The 20645-nt window shown below is 40.9% G+C and overlaps 1 protein-coding gene across 4 annotated transcripts in view; it reads left to right on the top strand.

The window, feature by feature from the left end:
* The first annotated feature begins 3226 nt into the window (after nucleotides 1-3226).
* LOC118632045 (WASH complex subunit 2-like) overlaps nucleotides 3227-20645 on the top strand; it is a 73134-nt gene continuing 55715 nt past the window's right edge. For all 4 annotated transcript variants that reach the window (XM_036264678.1, XM_036264679.1, XM_036264680.1 and 1 more), the window contains exons 1-7: nucleotides 3227-3349; nucleotides 4088-4252; nucleotides 11286-11348; nucleotides 13991-14164; nucleotides 16384-16477; nucleotides 17209-17270; nucleotides 18472-18519. In XM_036264678.1, the coding sequence (XP_036120571.1) occupies nucleotides 4223-4252; nucleotides 11286-11348; nucleotides 13991-14164; nucleotides 16384-16477; nucleotides 17209-17270; nucleotides 18472-18519 (471 nt within the window). In that variant the 5' untranslated portion in view covers nucleotides 3227-3349; nucleotides 4088-4222. The remainder of the gene's footprint in view (nucleotides 3350-4087; nucleotides 4253-11285; nucleotides 11349-13990; nucleotides 14165-16383; nucleotides 16478-17208; nucleotides 17271-18471; nucleotides 18520-20645) is intronic.

The following is a 20645-nucleotide window of genomic DNA, read 5'->3' as shown; positions in this document are numbered from 1 at the left end:
AAATGTGTTGGCTACCCAACAAGATGGTCTTTATGCCCCATTGAAAAATAAATTACAATCTTTGAACTGACAAAACATTACTCTAAAAACTGGGATTGGATAGCTATTAGCTGGATGCCTACAGGAATAGCGACCTGGCTTCATTCTATATTACAGGCTTTAATCACATTGGTTTTTGTGATTATACCTAATTATGTGTTTTACCAGGTGCATCAACTGACTACCAGCCACTACCCAAATAATCCTAGCCCAACATTTGGAGATGTTACAACAAATAAATCCACTGAGACCATACCTACAAAAAAATTTTTTTATATGAGAAATATGTGCTTAGCTTGGCTTCTGATAAGCCTCCATGTTGCTCACATATGGCTACAAGCTCTCTTACTGTGTGCTCAGGAGATGCTTTCTCTCCTACCTGGCACGTGACATTCCAGGAGTGAGCCTTCCTGGTGATGATGGATGTGTTGCTTTTTTAAAAAATCCTCACCCGAGGATATTTTTCCATTTAACTTCAGATAGAGTGGGAGGGAGTGTGGGAGGAAGAGAGAGAGAGAGAGAGAAATATCAATATGAGAGAAAGAAACATCAATGTGAGAGAGACACATCGATTGGTTGCCACCTACATGACCCCGACAGGGCTGGGATGAACTGCAACCCAGTTGCGTGCCCTAGCTGGAAATCAAACCTGCGACTCTTTGGTCTACGGGCTGATGCTCTAACCATGGAGCCAAACTGGCCAGGGCAGGATGTGCTGCTTTATAAATGGTGGACCAGTGATGCCTCCTAATGATTAATCCTTGATGCTTTCTAAAACAAGAAAAATAATTCAGCAGAAAGGAGGAAATGTAAAAAAAAAAAAAATCAATGTGGAGTTAATATTTTCGAAAGAGCAATCTAAAATGGATCTGGGGTGGGTGTGGGAGACTTTTTGCATGGCGTCAATTTTGTTATAATCTGCTCTGCCATCACCTGCCCCAAGGCAGGATATCTCTGCATTCTGCATTTCTTTATCTCTGCATTTTGCATTTCTTTAAGTAACCATTTACTCAAGAAGCCAGTCTTTGCTGACCTTTTGTTCCTTTGTACTATTTCCTAGAATTGCTTCGGGCAAGCCTGGTGCTTGGCAACAGGTGCTTCTTGCCCTATATATTGTATGAATTACCCCTGAATAAAGGAGACTTGATCAGAACCCTGTCTTGTCTCCATTTCTCGTGTCTCTTGTCCCTCCTCATCCTCACTCCCCCTCTAGAGTTCCCGTTGCTCGACTTGCGGGACGGGTCAGGTGGGTGCTCTTAGAAGCTGATCTAACACACCTCCATGTGAAACTGAATTTTTGAACTGAGCTAAAGCACAGATGACTACATACTGATGCAGTCCCTGGGAATGCTCTGCATCACTGAACTCTATACTAAAAGACATAACATTTCACCTACTAATAGACAGAGCAATCAATTATGTATAGCACAGTATAAGACCAGCTACAGTGTATAATAGTGGCCAATTGTGTGGGTTCCTGACTCTGATTCTTTACTGGTTTTCTAGTCCTGAGTAAGTAAGTGAACCTCCCCATGCCTCAGTTTTCTCAGTAACTATAACACAGGGAAAATAGTTCCTACCTGATGAAGCCACTGAGAGAATTGAATTAATTAGTATGTATGAAAGTGTTTCGTAAACACTGAGCACTCCATAAATGTTAGCCATTATTATTAAAGGGGAGACTGATTAAATAAGTTACAATATAATGTAATACTTCATGATTAATATTTTTACAAATGTATAGAAAATCACTGAGGGGGCACTTAAACTTTACTTGGGATAATCAGGTCTTCACCAAGGTGACAGAGGCAACAACAAAAAGAGCCCAAGAGTTGGACAAATAAAGGGCATAGAAATGGTAAGATCTATGTTTTTTCAAAATTTATTTTTCAATTACAGTTGTCAAACAATATTGCATTACTTTCAGATATACAATATAGTGATGAGACATTTATGTACCTTACAAAGTGATCACCACTATAAGCCTAGTATCCATTTGTCACCTTACATAGTCATTAAATGTTATTGACAATATTCCCTTTGCTGTACATTATATTCCCGTGACTTTATCTAAAAAATTTTATTTTGCCAGGCTGGTGTGGCTCAGTGGTTGAGCGTTGACCCATGCACCAACAGGTGGCTAGTTTGCTTCCTAGTCGGGGCACATGCCCAGGTTGTGGGCCTGGTTCCCAGTGGGGGGTCAGGGGGTCAATATTCTCTCTCATGGATGTTTCTCTCTCTCCTTCCCATTTCCTCTCTTTCTAAAATCAATAAAGGAAAATAAATTTTATTAAACAAACAAACAAAACCTCAAGGAGGTTGAGTTACGGGCCTTCCAGCACACAGGAACGGGAAGATATTGGGATCTTCCTTTTTAAAAGTTGGTGTGTCACTGGAGGGACTCAGCAGAGGGAGCTGCAAATTAAGTGTGAGAAAGAACAGCCAGATCACTGAGCACTACAGGAGGTGGGAGTGTTGAAGATGGGGTTGCAGGCAGGGCTTCGATTATAAAAGGTTCCTGCCCGTCATACGATTAGGTTGGACTTCAACCTGAGTGCAATGCCCAGGGAGTCAAGGATTTTCAGCAGGTCCTGCGCAGGGAGCTGAACTAGCATGGCATCAGAAGCATGGCGATGGTCGCATAGGTCAGGCACCCCCATGTACTGAGCACCTGAGGCCCACCCCGCAAGGAGCAGGCGCAGCACGAAGAGCTCTCCCTCTGCCCACATCCCGCCCAAAGCCGGGTGGGCAGTTCCCCGCAAGCTCCTCCCTCTGGGGAGCAGGCCGCCGAGCCCTGCCCTTCAGCGCCCCCTGGCGTCCGCACCCTCCCGGCCCCGCCCGGCCCCGCCCAGCTGCGAGCGCTCTAATTTTCTCCCCAGCCTGGGTCCCGGTGCTTTCTTCCGGCAGCGCCGCGCGTCACGTGGGGGCCCGGTCACGTGAAGCGTGGTCACGTGCAAGCGCGCGCGGCTGGGGGCTCGGCTTCCGGGGATCTGTGCGCCTGGGCTGCGGTCCTGGGCTCCGCGATCCTGCCGACGTGCGCCGCCGGGATGGTGAGGGCGGCGGGCCGGGGCGAGTCGGGGCAGGGCCGGGGCAGGGCCGGGGCAGGGCCGGGGCAGGGCCGGGGCAGGGCCGGGCCGGCCGGGGCAGCGCGTCGCCGAAGCTCAGCCTCTCTTCTCCTTCCCTGCAGACGAGCCGGGCGACCGCCGGGCAGGAGCGGGCGCCGGAGTCCGAGCCCGTGTGGGAGCGGCCCTGGTCGGTGGAGGAGATCCGCAGGAGCTGCCAGAGCTGGTCGCTGGCGGCCGACGCGGGCGTGAGAGGCGGGCCCCAGGGACCGGGCCGAAGGGGCGGGCGGGAGGGGGGCCGGGGGCGCGGCCGGCGGCGGGAGGACGGGTCCCCGATGCTCCCTGCCCCGAGTCCGTCCCGCTGTCACCTGTCATAACGCACGTAACACGTCCCTTCTCGCCCTCGGAAACCACCCTGGCAGTGCCCGGGCCTCAGGGAGAGCGGGCCGGGCCTGAGCCCTCAGTGCTTCCCGGCGGCCGGCGGCCCGGACGCGGGCCTCTCCTGCAGGGGCAGAGCTGAGCCCTGGCCGGGCCCGCGCTGGCCCAGCGAGGCGACTCGGTGCGCCCGGGCTAGGGGGCGGTCGACTAGCTAGGACTGGTTATCTTGAGGGGCTTCTTCCGGCGGGTGGCCCGAGAAGCTCAGAACTGTGATTCCAGAGTCTCCTACGAATGTTTTTTTTTTTTTTTTTTTTTTAAAGTAGTGATTTGTTATTTAATTCTTTGTCTGTGATCCCTGTAGAATGACAACCAAACAGGACTTTAAAATTCCTTCAGACGAAACAGCAAGTGCCCATGGCTACTTGGCACTGTTTTGATGAGCTTTCTGAATGTTTTTCAGTGCCCCTTGGCCGTAGTCCTGACAAAACCAGCCTCCCTTGTACATTCCAGCACACACGCAGATGGAGGGAAATAGGTTCCATTTTGTTTCGAGACAAAAAGTGGATGCATATAATACTGATACTTCTGTACGTTTATTTTCTTAAAAGCTACTGCAGTTTCTACAGGAATTTTCACAGCAGACTCTCTCTAGAACCCATGAAATCAAGAAACAAGTGGACGGACTAATTCAGGAAACTAAAGCCACAGATTGTCGCCTACATAATGTCTTCAATGACTTCCTTATGCTGTCTAATACCCAGTTCATCGAGAATGTGAGTTACTTAGTTACATTAGATTTATAAATAATGCTTTTTGGAGGAACAAGAGTCATTGTAATACTAAGTGATCTGTTATTAGTTTCCCTCCAAATTTTTCTTTTTTGTTGTTAATCCTCACCTGCGGATATTTTTCCATTTATTTTTAGATAGAGTGGGAGGGATAGGGGAGGGGAGAAACATTGATGTGAGAGAGAGACACTGATTGGTAGCCTCCCACACGACCTGGATTAGAGGAAGGGATTGAATCTGCAACCCAGGTATGTGCCCTTGACCAGGAATAGAACCTGAGACCCTTTGGTCAGAGGGCCGTTGCTCCAACAGCTGAGCCAAACTGGCCAGGGCTCTCTCCTGAATTTTTATGGAAGTGGTGGTTCTTGGTAATTTAAGCTTCTTTAGGATTAATGCCTTTTCAAAAAAAATTAAAGTTTTTTTAAAAGCCTTTAAAAAATCTAGTGATAAAATTTCCTCTAGTTTTTCCATCCCTTTTTAATTATGAGAGTAGTTAGCAGTTGTGCAGAATTGCGTGGCACTCAAACAAGCAAGCCTTGATTATGGCATATTCTTTAAAGAGAGTCATGCACTTGGTCTGATCTCTGGGCCACCAACATGTGGCTATAGTTAATAATGTTCCATTATGTTCTGATAAATTATATTAAAGGCATGTATCAGTCTACTTGGGATAGTCTCAATTAACATTTTGTTATGATGGTTGGACCTATGATACAGAATCAAATCTAAACAGATTACTGAGCTGTAACACCAGATGCAATTTTGTCTGTATATTTATTGAGTTCCTGTTAAGTGCTAGGTCTTAGGAATACATAGATAAATTAGATAGAGCCTCTCCTTAAAAAAAATCACAATCTTCCTTAATAGTGTAATTCTGGAATAGGAAGGAAGCAAGTGTGGCTGGAACCCAATGACTGAGGGTGAGACTATTAAGAGATGAGAGTCGAGAGGAGGTTTAGTTAAACTGTTCTATATTTCTCATGTGGTGGCCAACTTCCTGTGTATCAGCATTAATTAATCTGTGAAAAGAGGTTTAATAAAATAGGCTATTTCCTAGGATTGTTGGATGTAAAGTAATAGAAAGGATTTTGAAAATTGCAAGATTAAAGAAAGCTCAAGATTCTGGATTCTTATGAAATGACCAGATACAGGTATCTTATGCAGTATGTTTGTGCATTTTTTAGTAGTTCAGGTTGAAATGCCATGACTAACCTTTTAGAGGGAGCTATGTGTAAATTAAGATCTTAATAAAGGTCCTAGAGATCTCTTTTCCAATAAGTTTAAAATACAACAAGTACTCTAGTAAACTCTGTGGTCATATTCTGGTTGGCTACACCGAATGTCCATGTTTGTTTCTGAGCATCTTTCTCACTGGAAGAGAGAGTGTACAGCACTCTCATCTCTACTTGACTGGCATATGCAGCCCCATCAGTTTTTTACCAAGCTGAGTATGGTGCCCTTTTAAATATGTATCCTTGTTGATCTCATTCTGCTGGATCAGACACTCAGCTCTTCTCTGCAGTCAGTGTCGCAGCCCTAGACTGGGCAAGGAGTGAAGTTGGGAGGCAGCTTATGTGCCTATACTATAGTGGTATCAGATTGATACTTTGGAGTTAGGGGACATCATGTACTTCTTTTTCTGAATAATAATTCTCTTGTTTTTAGCTTTTCTTTATTGCCCAAGTTTTCTTTGATTCTGAGTGTACCATGATCTAGCTTTTGTGAGTTTTTTTGTTTTTGAAGATTTTTTTTTTTTTTTTGGAATAGGTTTTTTTTTTTTATCCTTACCTGAGGACATTTTTTTGTTTTTTATTCAGATAGAGTGGGAGGGAGAGAGAAGAAGAGAGAGAGAGAAACATTGACGTGAAAGGGACACATGGAGTGGTTGCCACCCACACGACCCAACCAGGGCCAGGGACAAACTGCAACTGAGGTACGTGCCCTTAGCGGGAACCGAACCTGGGTCTCTCTGGACCGCAGGCTGATGCTCTAACTGCTGAGGCAAACCGGTCAGGGCTGGAATAGTTCTTTATTACTGTTCACTTCTTGGATTCTCTGTTTTCCATCCATATGTCTATCCCCTTAGTCCTTTATGTCTCTCTTGTTTCATTCTGCAGCCAGAATTCCTCTCTGGATGTGCCTATTGCCACTGCCAAATTGAACTGCTTCCCAGACCCCTATGTTGGGTGTGATACATGTTCTTTCCATTCATGCTGAGCATGATGTATTGAGAGTACAGCTAAGACTCTCAAAATATCTATAGGTGGATAATATATTTGGCAGTGATTTGGCTCTTTATGTATTTTCTTTGAATCCCGACATTGGTACTCATGTATTATAATTCTGGCTTGAGTGATGGTACCATTTGGTTTCATGGTTTATTAGAAAGATATTCTAAGTCAGGTAGGTTTCTGGGTTTTAGTAATTAACCTCAGAGGCAGCTACAAGGTTGCAACTGCATTATGGAGTTACTGAAACTGAAGAGCAGTCAGGACTTTGTAGGGCAAGAGAAATTAGTGCCTTAGTAAAGGCTCCAGAGAGGATTCTGAAGGAGGAGAAATGCTAATTAATAATGAATTGCTTCAGTATGTTAACAGAAGGGAACACAGTTCTTAATTATTAACCTGTTAATTTAGGAATTTTGTCCTAAAACATTAATTGACCTAGTTAATTTTTAGATAGAGTAGAAGGGAGGGAGGGAGAGAAAGAGAAACATTGATGCGAGAGAGACATGATTGGTTGCCTACTGTATCAGCCCAACTGGAGCTGGGGATCAGATTTGCTACTTAGGTTCTTGCCCTTGACTGGAATCAAACCCAAGACCCTTTGGTGCGGGCTGATGCTCTAACCGCTGAGCCAAACCAGCCAGGATGTTAATAACTTCTTTTGTAGCATTTCCCAAGATTATAATTTTACATTTATTGATATGCAGCCAACTCCCCTACTGAATCAAGGCCTGTGTTTTTGCTAAATGTTTTATTCCTTGGGCCCAGCACAAACCTGATGTATAGGGACTCATTGAGTATTTGAATGAATGAATGAATGAATGAATGAGAGAACACATACATGGAAAGGACCAGGGCTATATAATCTGTTCAGAAATCCCCTGCCTCTGATCCCTTTTTCTCCAGTTCCCTATCTTCACCTCTTACCATGTCTCCCCAAATGAGGAAAAGATACTTTGAGCAGAAATACTCAAGATATTTTAAATTTTGAGTATGGCCCAGCTGGTATGGCTCAGTGGTTGGGTGTAGACCTGGGTAAGAGGTTGCTGGTTCGATTCCCAGTCAGGGCACATGCCTGGGTTGCAGGCTCAATTCCCTGCAGGGGGGGCTTGCAGGAGGCAGCCGATCGATGTTGATGCTTCTCTCTCTCGTTGATATTTCTTTCTCTCACTTTCTCTCTCTCTACAAACCAATAAAAAATATTTTAAAATGGTAAATAAATATACAATGCTGAGTATGATTACCTGATTTGAATATGATAAAAAAAACACATGAACCTGTGAGGTCAGCCTAGTAAGGGTGAAGGAAGTTAGCATTGATTATCTACTGTGTACCGAGTACTTGAGATGCACAGTCCTGGTTACTCTAAACATTTTCCTTGGATTTTATGTATTTGCTGGTTGGTTTCTGAGATGTCATGTTGGCTTTCCAGCTGCAGGCTGTTGATATTTTCTGAGGCAGTTTTTAATGACAGGCAGGAAGAAAGTAGGATGTTGGTGCTGTTCAGACTTCAGGGTGAATCTCAACCTTTTAGGGAAAATGTTCTCACTGTTTAAATTCTGAGGCTTCCATGTCTTAAAGTCTTCAATTTTAAGAATTACTTACTTGCCCTGGCTGCTGTGGCTAGGTTGGAGAGTTGTCTCGTACACCAGAAGGTGGCAGCTTTGATTCCTGGTCAGGGCACACACCCAGGTTACAGGTTCATCCGGTCAGGTCATCTACGGGAGGCAACTGATCAGTGTTTCTCTCTTCTTTTCCCTTCCTCTGTAAAAAAGGAACTTAAAAAAATTACTTACTTTTTTGTTCCTGTGTTTGAAAAGTACTTTCCAATTTTCTGATCTTTCAAGAACAATTAGGAAGAATGATATGGAAAAAGAAGCATCTGAAATCTTATCAGCTAGAGGGGAGCTGCTCAACACTTCAGCATATACAGTCCAAATCCATTTCCCATGCAGACATTGGGTGTTAGGTTTTCTTTCCTTTCTTGTTATAAAAGTAATGAACACTCATTGTAAAAGAGATTGGCATAGATTAAAAAATATTAAAGTGTACAAAAATTAGCTGCAAAAATCAACTATAATTGTGCCACTCCAGTTAACCAACCATGGAACATTTTGGCATATTTCCTTCTACTCTTTCTCTTTTTAACTTTAACCTTTTCTGGATTACTCCGTGTGTGTGTGTGTGTGTGTGACCTGCATTTTTCTTAATGTTTATTCTTTTATAAGCATTTTAACACATCTGTAGGGTGTTTGTGAACTTAATTTTTATTGTTCTTATTCTATTCTATGACTAGATCATAATTCATTAAACAATCCTGCAAAATAAAAAATTTTAGTGAAGTGTAATCTATGCCTAGAAAAGAACAGATAATAACTGCGGGTGCTAATATTGTGCACCGTCCTGCATTAACAGATTTTAATATTTTGCCGTGTTTGCTTCAAAAGCACCAACTCCCCATTTTTTTCTTAACTCTACACATTTTAGGTGAGGGTTCCTTTGTACCTGGAGAGTATATGTGTGTGAATGTGTATGAATGCATATGTGTAGTATGAGGTAGGGATCTCATTTTGTTGTTTCTCATGTGGTTGACCTTTATCATGTAGTTATTTTCCTCACTGACTTATGTCTATTAATGCATGTGTGTGCATATGTGTTTATGTGAAAATAAAATTAGGCTTACATGTAATTCTGACCTCTGTCTTTATTTATGTTTATCTGCTGTTTGTCAGTATCACAATCTTAAATACCATAGGTTTCTAATAAGTCCTAATAGGGTAAGTCCCCATGACTTCTCTGTGTTTATAATTGTCATACTTACCCTTGGTTTTTTACTCTCATATGTGAATTTGAGAATTATCTTTTTACATTCCATAGAAAATCCTATCAGCATTTTGATTGGCATTGCCTAGAATTACAAATTTGGTGTTTGTGACTTTCCACTGTAAATCGTGATGCCATAAGCATCTTATTGTTTGCATTTGTGATTATTTTTCATGGAACTAAATTTCAAGAAGTAGAATTCCTGGGTTAGAAGATACGGACATTTAAAAACAACATTGATCAGAATGGCAGATGTCTTAAAAATGTGGATAACATCCACTGCTGGAAAAGGTTTGGGAAATGGGCACTTGAATACATTGTTGGTGACAGTGTGAGTTATCACAGATTTGTGGATAGTACTCTGGAAGGAGCTACTAAAATAAAAAAAATAGTGTTGTCCTTGGACTTGGCATTCCTGTTTTGGAAAGCCTATAAAAATAAAAGGGACAGGGCCTAAGATATAAGTGTGCATATATTTACAGCAGTTTGTTCATATGAGCAAAAACTGGAAATCTTAATGTTCACCAATAGGGAGTTGTCGAATTAGTTATGGTTAAGTTCATACCATAGAACATTATGCAGATATTAAGAAAATGAGTCAAACCCTGGCCAGTTTGGCTCAGCGGTTAGAGCGTCGGCCTGCGGTCCGGAGAGACCCGGGTTCGGTTCCCGCTAAGGGCACGTACCTCGGTTGCAGTTTGTCCCCGGCCAGGGTTGGTCGTGCGGGTGGCAGCCACTCGATGTGTCCCTTCACGTCAATGTTTCTCACTCTCTCTCCCTTCCTCTCTCTCCTTCCCATTCTATCTGTACAAAAAATGGAAAAATATCCTCGGGTGAGGATAAAAAAAATAATAATAATAAAAAAAAAGAAAAAAAAAAAAAAAGAAAATGAGTCAAATTTGTAAGGATTGACCCAGAAAGTAGCTTATGAGAACATTAAGTGAAAAAGTGGGGCAGGGAACCGTATAGCATAAGTGGATTTTTATTTAAAAGCAGGAAGGATGCAGGAACTCTGAATATGTGTAAATGTGTGTGTAGATTTGTGTAGGAGCCACAGGAAACAGGAGCATACACTTCAACTGGTTATTCCAAGGGTTAGGTTGGAGGTAGGGAAGGAAATATTTTTAAATATATCTCTCTTCTATGTATTTTTATGTTGACTTTAAAATTTTAATTGAAATACAGTTCACATTCCATAAAATTCACCTTTTTAAAAAGTAAGTCATAGGTTTTATTACATTCACAGAGTTTTGTAACTATTACCAGTATCTAATTCCAGAACATTTTCATCACCCCACTGTTTGTAACAGCATATTTTATTTTGGGAATTTATAAAACAATAAGTACTTAAAAACTAAAGGAAATCACAATGAGTTGCTGGAGTGATAGCTCTGTTTTGGGAAAGAGGGGCCTGTGTATCCATGTGCACGGGTCATTCAGACACCTGGCCTGCTGGTAAATCATTGGTGGGTGGCGTGGTCTGTTTTCATATAAATAGAATAATAAAATTTACCAACCATTTGAAGGAACAGAATGAAAATAACTTTAACCTTTGCCATTCTATTGCTCAAAATGTTAAAGCTCATTACCTCATAGTGAAGGTCTACCAGTTGACATTCTTAGTAGCCCCACATTGAATTGCCAGTATCATTGTCCTGTCAGTGCTCAGTATTAGGTTAAACAAAAAGGTGTGAAAACTTATCTTACTGTTTTTGTGACTCTGGCCAACAATGACATTGAACTTGTTTTCATGTCTGCTAGTCAATTGTATCTTTTTATTTATTTTTTATTTAGTTGATCTTTGCTTTTTGTCTCTGACTAGTGACTTCACCCATTTGTTAAATGTCATTTTTTCCTGTCTTTATTGTATGTTGAATTTATCCTTTTTTATTCTATATTGAATTTTTTCACTGTGATTTATTTCAAATGATGGTCTAACCATTTAAAAATGAATTTCCTTCCATATTTAGCGTGTGTATGATGAAGAAGTGGAAGAGCCAGTTCTCAAGGCTGAGGCAGAAAAAGCGGAACAGGTACTTGCATTTAATCACTCTTCCATGAGTTCCTGACTTAGAGACGGAAGGTGATGGAGGTCTAGAATGTGGCTGGTGCATGAGGGATATTAGGGGAATGGGGAAGACTGCTCCTGTCCGCTGCACAATTGAAGTCTTACGTCTGACATTTCGTGTATTAAGAAATACACAGTGAAGTTCCAGCATTCCAGCAGAGAGTTTCTGTACGGGGCCAGTTAGGCCTCACAGATCTCTGTCTCTTCTTTGTCTTTTTTTCTTTTCTTCATCTTCTTCTTCCTTGTCTCCCTTCCCCTTTGAAAATATAAAAACCATTTTTACATTGAGGGCTACATAGGAACAGGCCAGAGGCTGGGCTGTAGTTTGTGAGTTCTTTGAAGACTGTTTATTTATCCTCTCGTGACTCCTTTGATTCTTACTCCGACCAGTGAGAAATGGCAGTAAGGTGAATGCTGGATTAGTCCACACACTGGAGGGCTCCTGAGTACCACAGGGTGTGTTAGTACAGAGGATGCAGACTGCGGAGTGAACATATATTGACTCGGGGAGATTGCAGGGACCTGGTGACTTGGAGAACTGCCTTTACGAGGTTACAGTCTTGCTAGGGTGACAGGATGTAGCATGTCAGCTGCATGGCTGCTAACTGACTCAGATGTTCGATGCAAAAGAACTCAGAGGGATAAGATAGCAGAGAAAAGTTTCAAGGATGAGATGTTAACTGACAGAAAAGAAAGGCCAGATTTTTAAGACCATTTCAACAAGAAAGAATGCCACAAGCCAAGGTTCCAGGTTGAGGGGTGTACCTGGTATTTTATGGACTGTGTTAGTGGACAATACTGGAGGTCAGAAAAGAGGAAGGGCAAGGTGGGGATAGGTAGATGCTAAAGGGCTTCGTAAATTGGGCTAAGACGTTGAGGGGCAGCAGACTCTACCTTCTTTGCCCTTCTCCCCCATGGCTTCCTGTGTTCTTCCTGGGTTCTCACGTCACTGCCAAAGCCTAGAGAAAAGGTTCTGGACTCTAGCACTCTGGCAGAGTTGTACCCTTTTCCTCCCACTCAGGAAAGCACAGTGGAATGTGACCAAGTTTATAATAGGAGGCGCTTTGAATCAGTTCTAACTCACTTAAAAAGTATAAATCATTTGAAAAAGTTGGTACTTTATCAGTAACTGTTACTTGTAGCGTATGAAACTGTTAGACTAGAACAGGATATTAGAAACCAGTTATAGTTGTCCCTATTCCCAGCCTTTTTAAAAATAAAGTTTTAATTATTATTATTTTAATCCTTACCCAAGGATATTTTTTCATTTTATCTTCAGATAGAGTGTGGGGGGCATCAATGTGAGAGAGACACATTGATTGGTTGCCTTCCGCAGGACCCCAACCAGGGCCAGGGACGAACCCCAACTGAGGTACATGCCCCTGACCGGAATGGAACCCATGACCCTCTGGTCCGCAGGCTGACGCTCCAACTGCTGAGCCAAACCAGCCAGGGCTAAATAAAGTTTTTAATAGTACTAAAGGATTTGTTAACTCTTTAAGTGCAATAGTATCCAGTTTCACCAAGACGGGGTTCAACTTTAAAGTGAAGGTATTCAGTGAACTATTTTTAAAAAGCCACTACTGTATATGTTTATTTCACAAACATGTGTTCACACCCATAGTGCAGCGTTAGCTACTTAATTAGAACCAAGCACACCAGAGTGGAAGCAAGGTGCAGCCAAAACAAGAAATCCCAATTAGAAACACTTTCATACTCGAGATCAAAGTGTGCGATTCTCATAGGGTTTTCCCTTTTGGCCCTCAGAACAATACTGAATGGTTTGGTTCTTTCTATAATTATGTATCAGTTTCTAGAATATTTGTGAAGGGGGGAGATGACACTACATTTTTTTTCAATATTTTTTACAACTGATGACATAGTTGAGTGTAGGCAGGGACTGTCATTGAGAGCTGCTGTTGCAGGAAATGGAGACTGGACTGTTTCCAGCAGGCTGGTGATTTATACAGCTTCAGGGGTTGGTGGGGGAGCTTGTTCCAGGGTGATGAACAAGGCAGATTAGAGATGAAACCAACCCTCTTGTGGTTAGAAACAAATTCATAAAGTAACTGTAATTGTCCAGTTATTGTTATTTTTTAATTTTAATTGAAAAATGATACTTCTGGCTGGACTATTTTCTTCTAGTTCTTTACTCCTAAAATTGTCTAAAAGGGCCATTAGTGGGATACAGTCATGGTGAAGCTAAAAGTCTAGACCCTCCACCCCTCCCGTAGCAGGGAAATGAAGTGCCATTTGAAGGCTTGTGACATGCCATTCATTGTTAGTGTACCTTCACCTGAGTTATCTTGCTGAAACATCACACTATATTGCTTTTGTCTTCATAGACGATGAATCTGGAGCTCTAGGACCTTAGGTACTTTGATCCCTGTTCTGAAAATGACAGACTTGAGATTTAAAACTTACCCCAAAGTCTTACTCCAAAGTCTACATCAAGGCATTCATCAGAATCTGACATTTGTTAGCATTTTCAATGAAGATTTTTTTGTGTGTGGGGAGCATGAATTTAGGCTTTAGAGAACATTTGCAGTATTTTATTATGATGGTATCAATGTATTGAAATCCATGCTGAACAGTGTTTTATTGTAGGAGAAGACCCGGGAACAGAAAGAAGTAGATCTGATTCCTAAAGTTCAGGAGGCTGTGAACTATGGTTTACAAGTATTGGACAGTGCATTTGAGCAACTAGATATAAAAGCAGGAAACTCAGACTCTGAAGAAGATGATGCTAATGAGCGGGTGGAACTGATCCTCGAACCAAAGGTAAAGACATGCAGTTCAAATATTTATTGTTACACCTGTTGTGTCTAGCGAGCAAACATGTCACTTAGCATCCTTGTATTGACTATGTCAGGAAAACTGACATAGAGCTTTGGTTGAGCACTTACTAGGTACAAGGCAGCATGTCAAGCTAGCAGAGTATGATTTCAGGGTGTGGTTCCCACTCTCAAGATGCCATCACTGCATTACCAGACGGTGGGAGAGAGTTACCATCATCAGTGCTCTGAGAGAATTGACTTCTGAGCTGGGGAAAGTAGGGTACAGATGAGACTTGAATTGCATTTTGAAGGATGAGAAGGCTCATGAAAGAGATTGTTGGGAATCTGAATTCTGTAGTTGTGCTGAGGGAGACAGCAGAAGCGTTGAAAGGCATTTGGGTTGTTTTCAGATTTGCCTATTATGAATAAAACTCCTGTGTTCCTTCATGAACAGTATTAGTGTAATGGGTATTTATTGGTTTACTATTACTTTCTCAGATTGGCAAAGGAGACAATTGGGGCAATACTAGAATCACTCAAGTAAACACCAAAAGTTGCTATTTTGCTTTTGAGAGTCCTGTGACAAGCATAAGTGCCTTATGAATTGAAACATGCCACAAAAGCAAACTCTCCTTGTCATTCATTTAGCTGCACATTTCTCTCTCAGTTTGAGCTACAGTGTCATACCAAGTTCAGGCTGATCCTTCAGCACTGTTACACTTGCTGGCTTGCTTTTTTTACTCTAGGGATTTAGAAGTTAGCAGTGGAGTCTGGGAAATGTATTCCCTGGGCCACACTTCTTAGTTCCAAGTCCCACACCACTTCATCTTACAGGAGGACTATGTCATCGAACAGTTAGCCCACTTACCACTTTTCTTTGCGCCAAATTGGTTGCTGTTGTATCTTTAACCTTTACATTATCCTCCCCAAACTTTCTGTTGTGTGAAGCATCAGAATTATTCTCCCTTGTTCATAGGGAAGATATATCATGGCCAAGGTTCATGCCTCTTGGGACAAGTCAGCTTTTCCTCCTGCAGTGGAGATGGGAGGTTGTCCTAGCAGTGGAGGGCTTTCATGTCCTTAAACTTTTAATGTGTGTGAGGGATGAGCCTCCAGCATATATTATCATGTACACTGTCTCCTTTATTTCATTCTGATGTTTATCATCTGATCTTATTTTGCCAACTTCACTTTTCTAAGTTATACAGTGTGAATAATTTGGGAGCTGTTATTCTCTTCCTGTAGTTATTTTTTTGCCCAGATAGGTTCACATCGATCTTTTAGATTTATGTTCATTCTGTTGACTATACATATTTGCATAGTTGTCTTTTTTTTTTTTTTTTTTAATCTTGCCCATGCTTCATGTGCTGTCTTCCAGCCTTGGTTTGATGCAGTGTTAAGGAGGCCTCGATTCCCTCTGTGCCTTGTTTGTGACCTGTTTGTCCAGATCTCCTCCATAAAACCTGGACATAACCACCTGTCTTCTCATAGTCATAGAAAATCTTTTGGGTTATTTCCTCAGTGTGCTTCTCTCCAAATTTAGAACTCTTATTGAGGAATCTCAAGAGTGGTTGGTTGGTTTTGCTTATTAGTGCTGCTTTTTAGGGGGGGGGGGCGATAGGGGTAGGAGTCATGAAAGCTTGCCAGAATTTCTGATTTCTGGGTCCTCCTTTTGAACATGCTGCTATGAATTTGTGCCCCTTTTCCTGTTCGATTACTGCTGGTAAATGTTCTGCAGGCGTTTGTCACTTGTTAATATTACTAGGCACTTAAGGCATTTCTGTGTGATTCATCCTTGTTTTGCCATCTTTACCTAGGATTTGACTTTAAAACAAAAAAATCAGTTTTTTTTTGTACTTTCAATCCTGCTGTGTGTCTTAGTCTCTGCTTTTGTTATGTAAATTTTGGGGGTAGTCAGATGAAGCAAGACATCAAATGAAAAACTTAATTTTACTTTTAAGCCTAAATATTTAATGGCTTTCTTTTTTTAAAATATGTTTTTATTGATTTTTTTTTTTAAAGAGAGAGAGGAAAGGAGAGAGAGACAGAAACATTGATCGGTTGCTTCACACGTGCACCCAGACCAGGGATCGAACCTGTAACCTGGGTATGTGCCCTGACCAGTAATCAAACCCACAACCCTTTGGTACACAGATTGACGCTTTAACCACCGAGCCACACTGGCCATGACTTTACTGGCTTATTTTCTCTAATTTTTTACAGGATCTGTACATCGATCGTCCTTTACCTTATTTAATTGGGTCAAAGCTGTTCATGGAGCAAGAAGACGTAGGTCTTGGAGAGCTGTCCAGTGAAGGTACTCTTTGCACCAGATTTTTTTTCCTTTAACATTTATACCTTTTTAAAAATAATTTCAAACTTTACATTAATGTTGTAAGAATGGTACCAAGAACTCCCATGTATCACCCAGCTTTACCAGTTGTCAACATTTCACCACATTTGTTTTGTCTTTCTCTCTGTATGTACACATATTTTTTTTTTCTGAACCTGTTGAAGAGACAGCAAGCAGACGTTATGTGCTATCACTTCTAAATATGTTTGTGTATTTTCTAAGAACAAGTACATTCTCTTATATAGCCATACTATAATCAAAGTCAGAAAATTTACTGGATAGAATACTATTAGCTAATCCTCAGTGACAGTCAAATTTTGCCAGTTGTCCCCATGATGTCCTTTATAGACACTTCTTTCCTCTGATCTAGGATCCAACCCAGAGTCACTCACTGCATTTAATTGTCAAAAAAAAGCTTTTCTTTGCTTTTCACAACCATGACATCCTTGAAGAATACAGGCCAGTTTTTTCCTTTGTAATTAATAATTTTTTGTAATTTATAAGTATTTTATGGGGAGATTCTGTGAGGCTATATATTTTATTTCTCACTGTAGTGAAGATACTTTTAATTCCAGTTAATGGTATAGTTAATCACAAGTTCTTTGATGCTGCTGTATGGTGGTTTGTGGTTTTAAGAAGAAACTAAGCATGTATTCTCACAAATACTGCGACACCCTTGTCTTCCTTCTGAACAGAGGGCTCGGCAGGCAGCGGCCGTGGCAGCATTGTGGGCAGTGAGGAAGAGAACGAAGAAGAGGTGAGCACTGTTCAGTCTAATGTCCAGGTCGTGGCTGTCAGGAAGCTTAGGCTGTGTTTTGTAGACTAAGTAAGTAGCATGTTTGTGAATTAGCAGTCTGTTTTCATAAATCTTTCAACAGTGATAGAAGCCATATTCTGAAGTTTTTTCCTTGGGATTGGATTTTCTTGTCTTGTGAACAAAAACAAGGAAAACTGCTTCAATCCCTTTTACTGTTTCCCTTCCTTCCAACTCCCTGCCAAATCATCTTTTTACCAAAGTATTTGAGGAGAGCAGCTTAGATATATTGGTGGGATCTCTTCCTGAGATGCAGTCTTTGAATAAGTTCTATCTTTGAATAATTCTAGGAAAAATGTACACATTTGAAATTTATTATAAAACCTACACCAGAGGAATGCTTAAAGCATCCACTTATTAAATAGCTTTGTTGTTGCCGGTAGTATCTGCATATCCAGAGTAGAATCTGACTCCCTGCTCTAGTGTCTCGGAGTCTGTGGACCTTGACCACTGTTTTATCTGGCTTTGTTCCTTTAGACAGAATATTTGCTATTGCAAAGGATAGAGACATTTGAGTGTGGAGACAAAAGGAGACAGTATTGTATGCATATACTCCTCTCCTCTCTTTTTCTCCTGTCCTCTTCCCCTGCCCTCCTTTAGCTAGCCATCCAAACATAACACCTAACAGTAGGAAATAAGCTTTTCTTAATGACCTCGCTATAACTGATGGTCATTAGCTGAATCCTTCACTTTTAGCCGTCGATGCAAGTCTTTATTTAATTGCTGGTGGCAAATACTGACGTTTCCTCCTTGGGCCCTATGAAGTAGTTATCCTATTTAGAAGGGAATATATAGAGTGGAGTATAAAAATTAAAGTAACTCAAACCAACTTGGGATAATTTAGTTAATTAAATGTGCTACTCTCACTTTAAATCCAGTGGTCAGAGGTGATAGTACAGATAGACATGAACATATTGTTAGTGATGTTTTAACCATAAAAAATTATATGTTCACTGGAACAGCCCTTGGTGATATTGCCAGTTATCCACTTTATCTATACTTTGATACTTCAGGTGACAGTAATCAGTACAGTAATCAGCACAGAGACTGAGTGTTGACAAGCCCCAAAGACTTAGACCCGAAATTTTACTTCTGTGCTTCTGAGTAAAGCCTCTATTAACGACAACGCCTTTTCCCTCTAAAGGAGTCAGAAGAAGATTTTGCCAATCATAGTGACAATGATCAAAACCAGGTAAGGCTCATGTATTAAAGTGATTTTACTTTTAAAATGAAGCATAGCATATGTACTAAGTAGATACTGAAATTACTTTTGAATGACTTGTTTGAAGATAAGGATTTATTCATATTTACAATTAGTTTTCCTTCAAGCATTTTCATGTTTTTAGGCTAACTACTTCCATACATATATTTTTAAATTTTACTTTATAGTTTTATCTTAATTTTTCTTAGAAAAAAAGAAGTAAGAAACAAAATTGGGAAGCAGAGCCTCTAAAAGAAGGCCCAGTTACCTAAACTGAATCCCTGTCCATGTTTTAAAATTTGAGACAGTAAAGTAGTAACATTAAGGAACACTCAAAAGAATCTTTAATCTTATTGTTTTGGTATCATTCTCTTATTTTTTATATCCTACCAAGGATGTATTCTTTTCATAACATATACATAACCTATTTTCTGCTGGTTTTTTTTTTTTTATCCTCACCCGAGGACATTTTTGCATTTATGTTCAGATAGAGCAGGAGGGAGAGATGGAGAGAGAAAGAGACAGAAACATCGATGTGAGAGAGACACATCGAGTGGTTGCCACCCACACAACCCAACCAGGGCTGGGGACAAACTGCAACTGAGGTATGTGCCCTTAGCAGGAACCAAACCGGTCTGCGGGCCGACGCTCTAACTGCAGAGCCAAACTGGCCAGGGCTATTTTCTGCTGTTTAAATATAGGTGTTTCCTTGTCTTTGTCACTTTAAATAGCCTTTATAATTTGCTTAGTAAACTTCTGTATTTTTTTTTCCTCACCCGAGGACATTTTTCCATTTTTTGTTCAGATAGAGTAGGAGGGGGGAGAGAGAGAAACATCGATGTGAAAGGGACACACCGAGTGGTTGCCACCCACACGACGAACCAGGGCCGGGGACAAACTGCAACCAAGGTACGTGCCCTTAGGGGGAACCAAACCCAGGTCTCTCTGGACCGCAGGCCGACGCTCTAACTGCTGAGCCAAACCAGCCAGGGCAATTTCTGTATTTTTAAGCACACTAATATATAATGCTATCATAGTCTCTAAATGTATATGGAAAATTGTTTATTTTCAGGATTTTATTTTTGAGATAATGTAGTCAGTATTTTCATACAGAAAAATCCTTTGTTATGTGAACTGTTTCCTTAGGTAGAAGTTGGAGTAGAGTTATATTAAAGGCTCTTGTTATTGACTATCTGATGGACATTCCAAATTATAGACCCTGCATAACGATTTTTCTACAGCACTGGGCGATTAGTCTTCTCAGCACTGGGATTATGATTTTTGCTATCATATATGTACAGTGGTACCTAGAGATTGTCTCAATTTGCATTTGTTTCCTAGTTGGGAAATATTTTGTTATTAAAATTTTCAATTATCAAATGAAAGATTTAGTACTTTTTGGTTGGTATTTCTGTTTTCTCAGTTGTATTCACAAATGTGGCTAGTCTCTATAATTTTAGTAGTCCAAATTTTTGTCTGTGGAATATACTATTAAGATCTGTAAATTCAGACAGTTTTTTAAACAATACAATATAGTGATTGAAAGCATTGGCTTAACCATTTCTTTGTGTTGTTAAAGATAGACTGGTTTTGTGTGCCACAGCTAACCTCAGAGTTCTAAAGATTTTAGCATAGTACCTGGCATAGTTTATTGATTTATTTTTTTAGTATCTAGATTACTGCCCTTTATTCACCAAATGCTTGCAAATGTAGAATAGAAAGTATATATCATGGATTTGAACTAATTTAAACATTAAACAGTCTTTAAAACAATTATACATTCCAATGACTGCTTTTATTATTATTATCTTTTTTAATCCTCACCCGAGGATATTTTTCCATTGAATTTTTTTAGATAGAGTGGGCGGGAGGGAGGGATGGAAGGGAAGAGAGAGAGAGAGAGAGAAACATCGATAGGAAAGAGACACATTGATTAGTTGCCTCCTGCACGACCCCAACTGGGGCCCAGGATCAGACCTGCAACTGAGGTATCTGCCTTTGACTAGGAATCGAACCCATGACTTTGGTCTAAGGACCAACTCTGTAACTGCTGAGTCAAACTGGCCAGGGTGTAATGGCTACTTTTATAATTGGAACTTAACAGATAAAGCTCAGTT

This window comes from Molossus molossus, unplaced genomic scaffold (assembly GCF_014108415.1).
Source record: "Molossus molossus isolate mMolMol1 unplaced genomic scaffold, mMolMol1.p scaffold_m16_p_17, whole genome shotgun sequence".
Taxonomy (NCBI): domain Eukaryota; kingdom Metazoa; phylum Chordata; class Mammalia; order Chiroptera; family Molossidae; genus Molossus; species Molossus molossus.
This window is presented reverse-complemented; position numbering and strand designations above follow the sequence as displayed.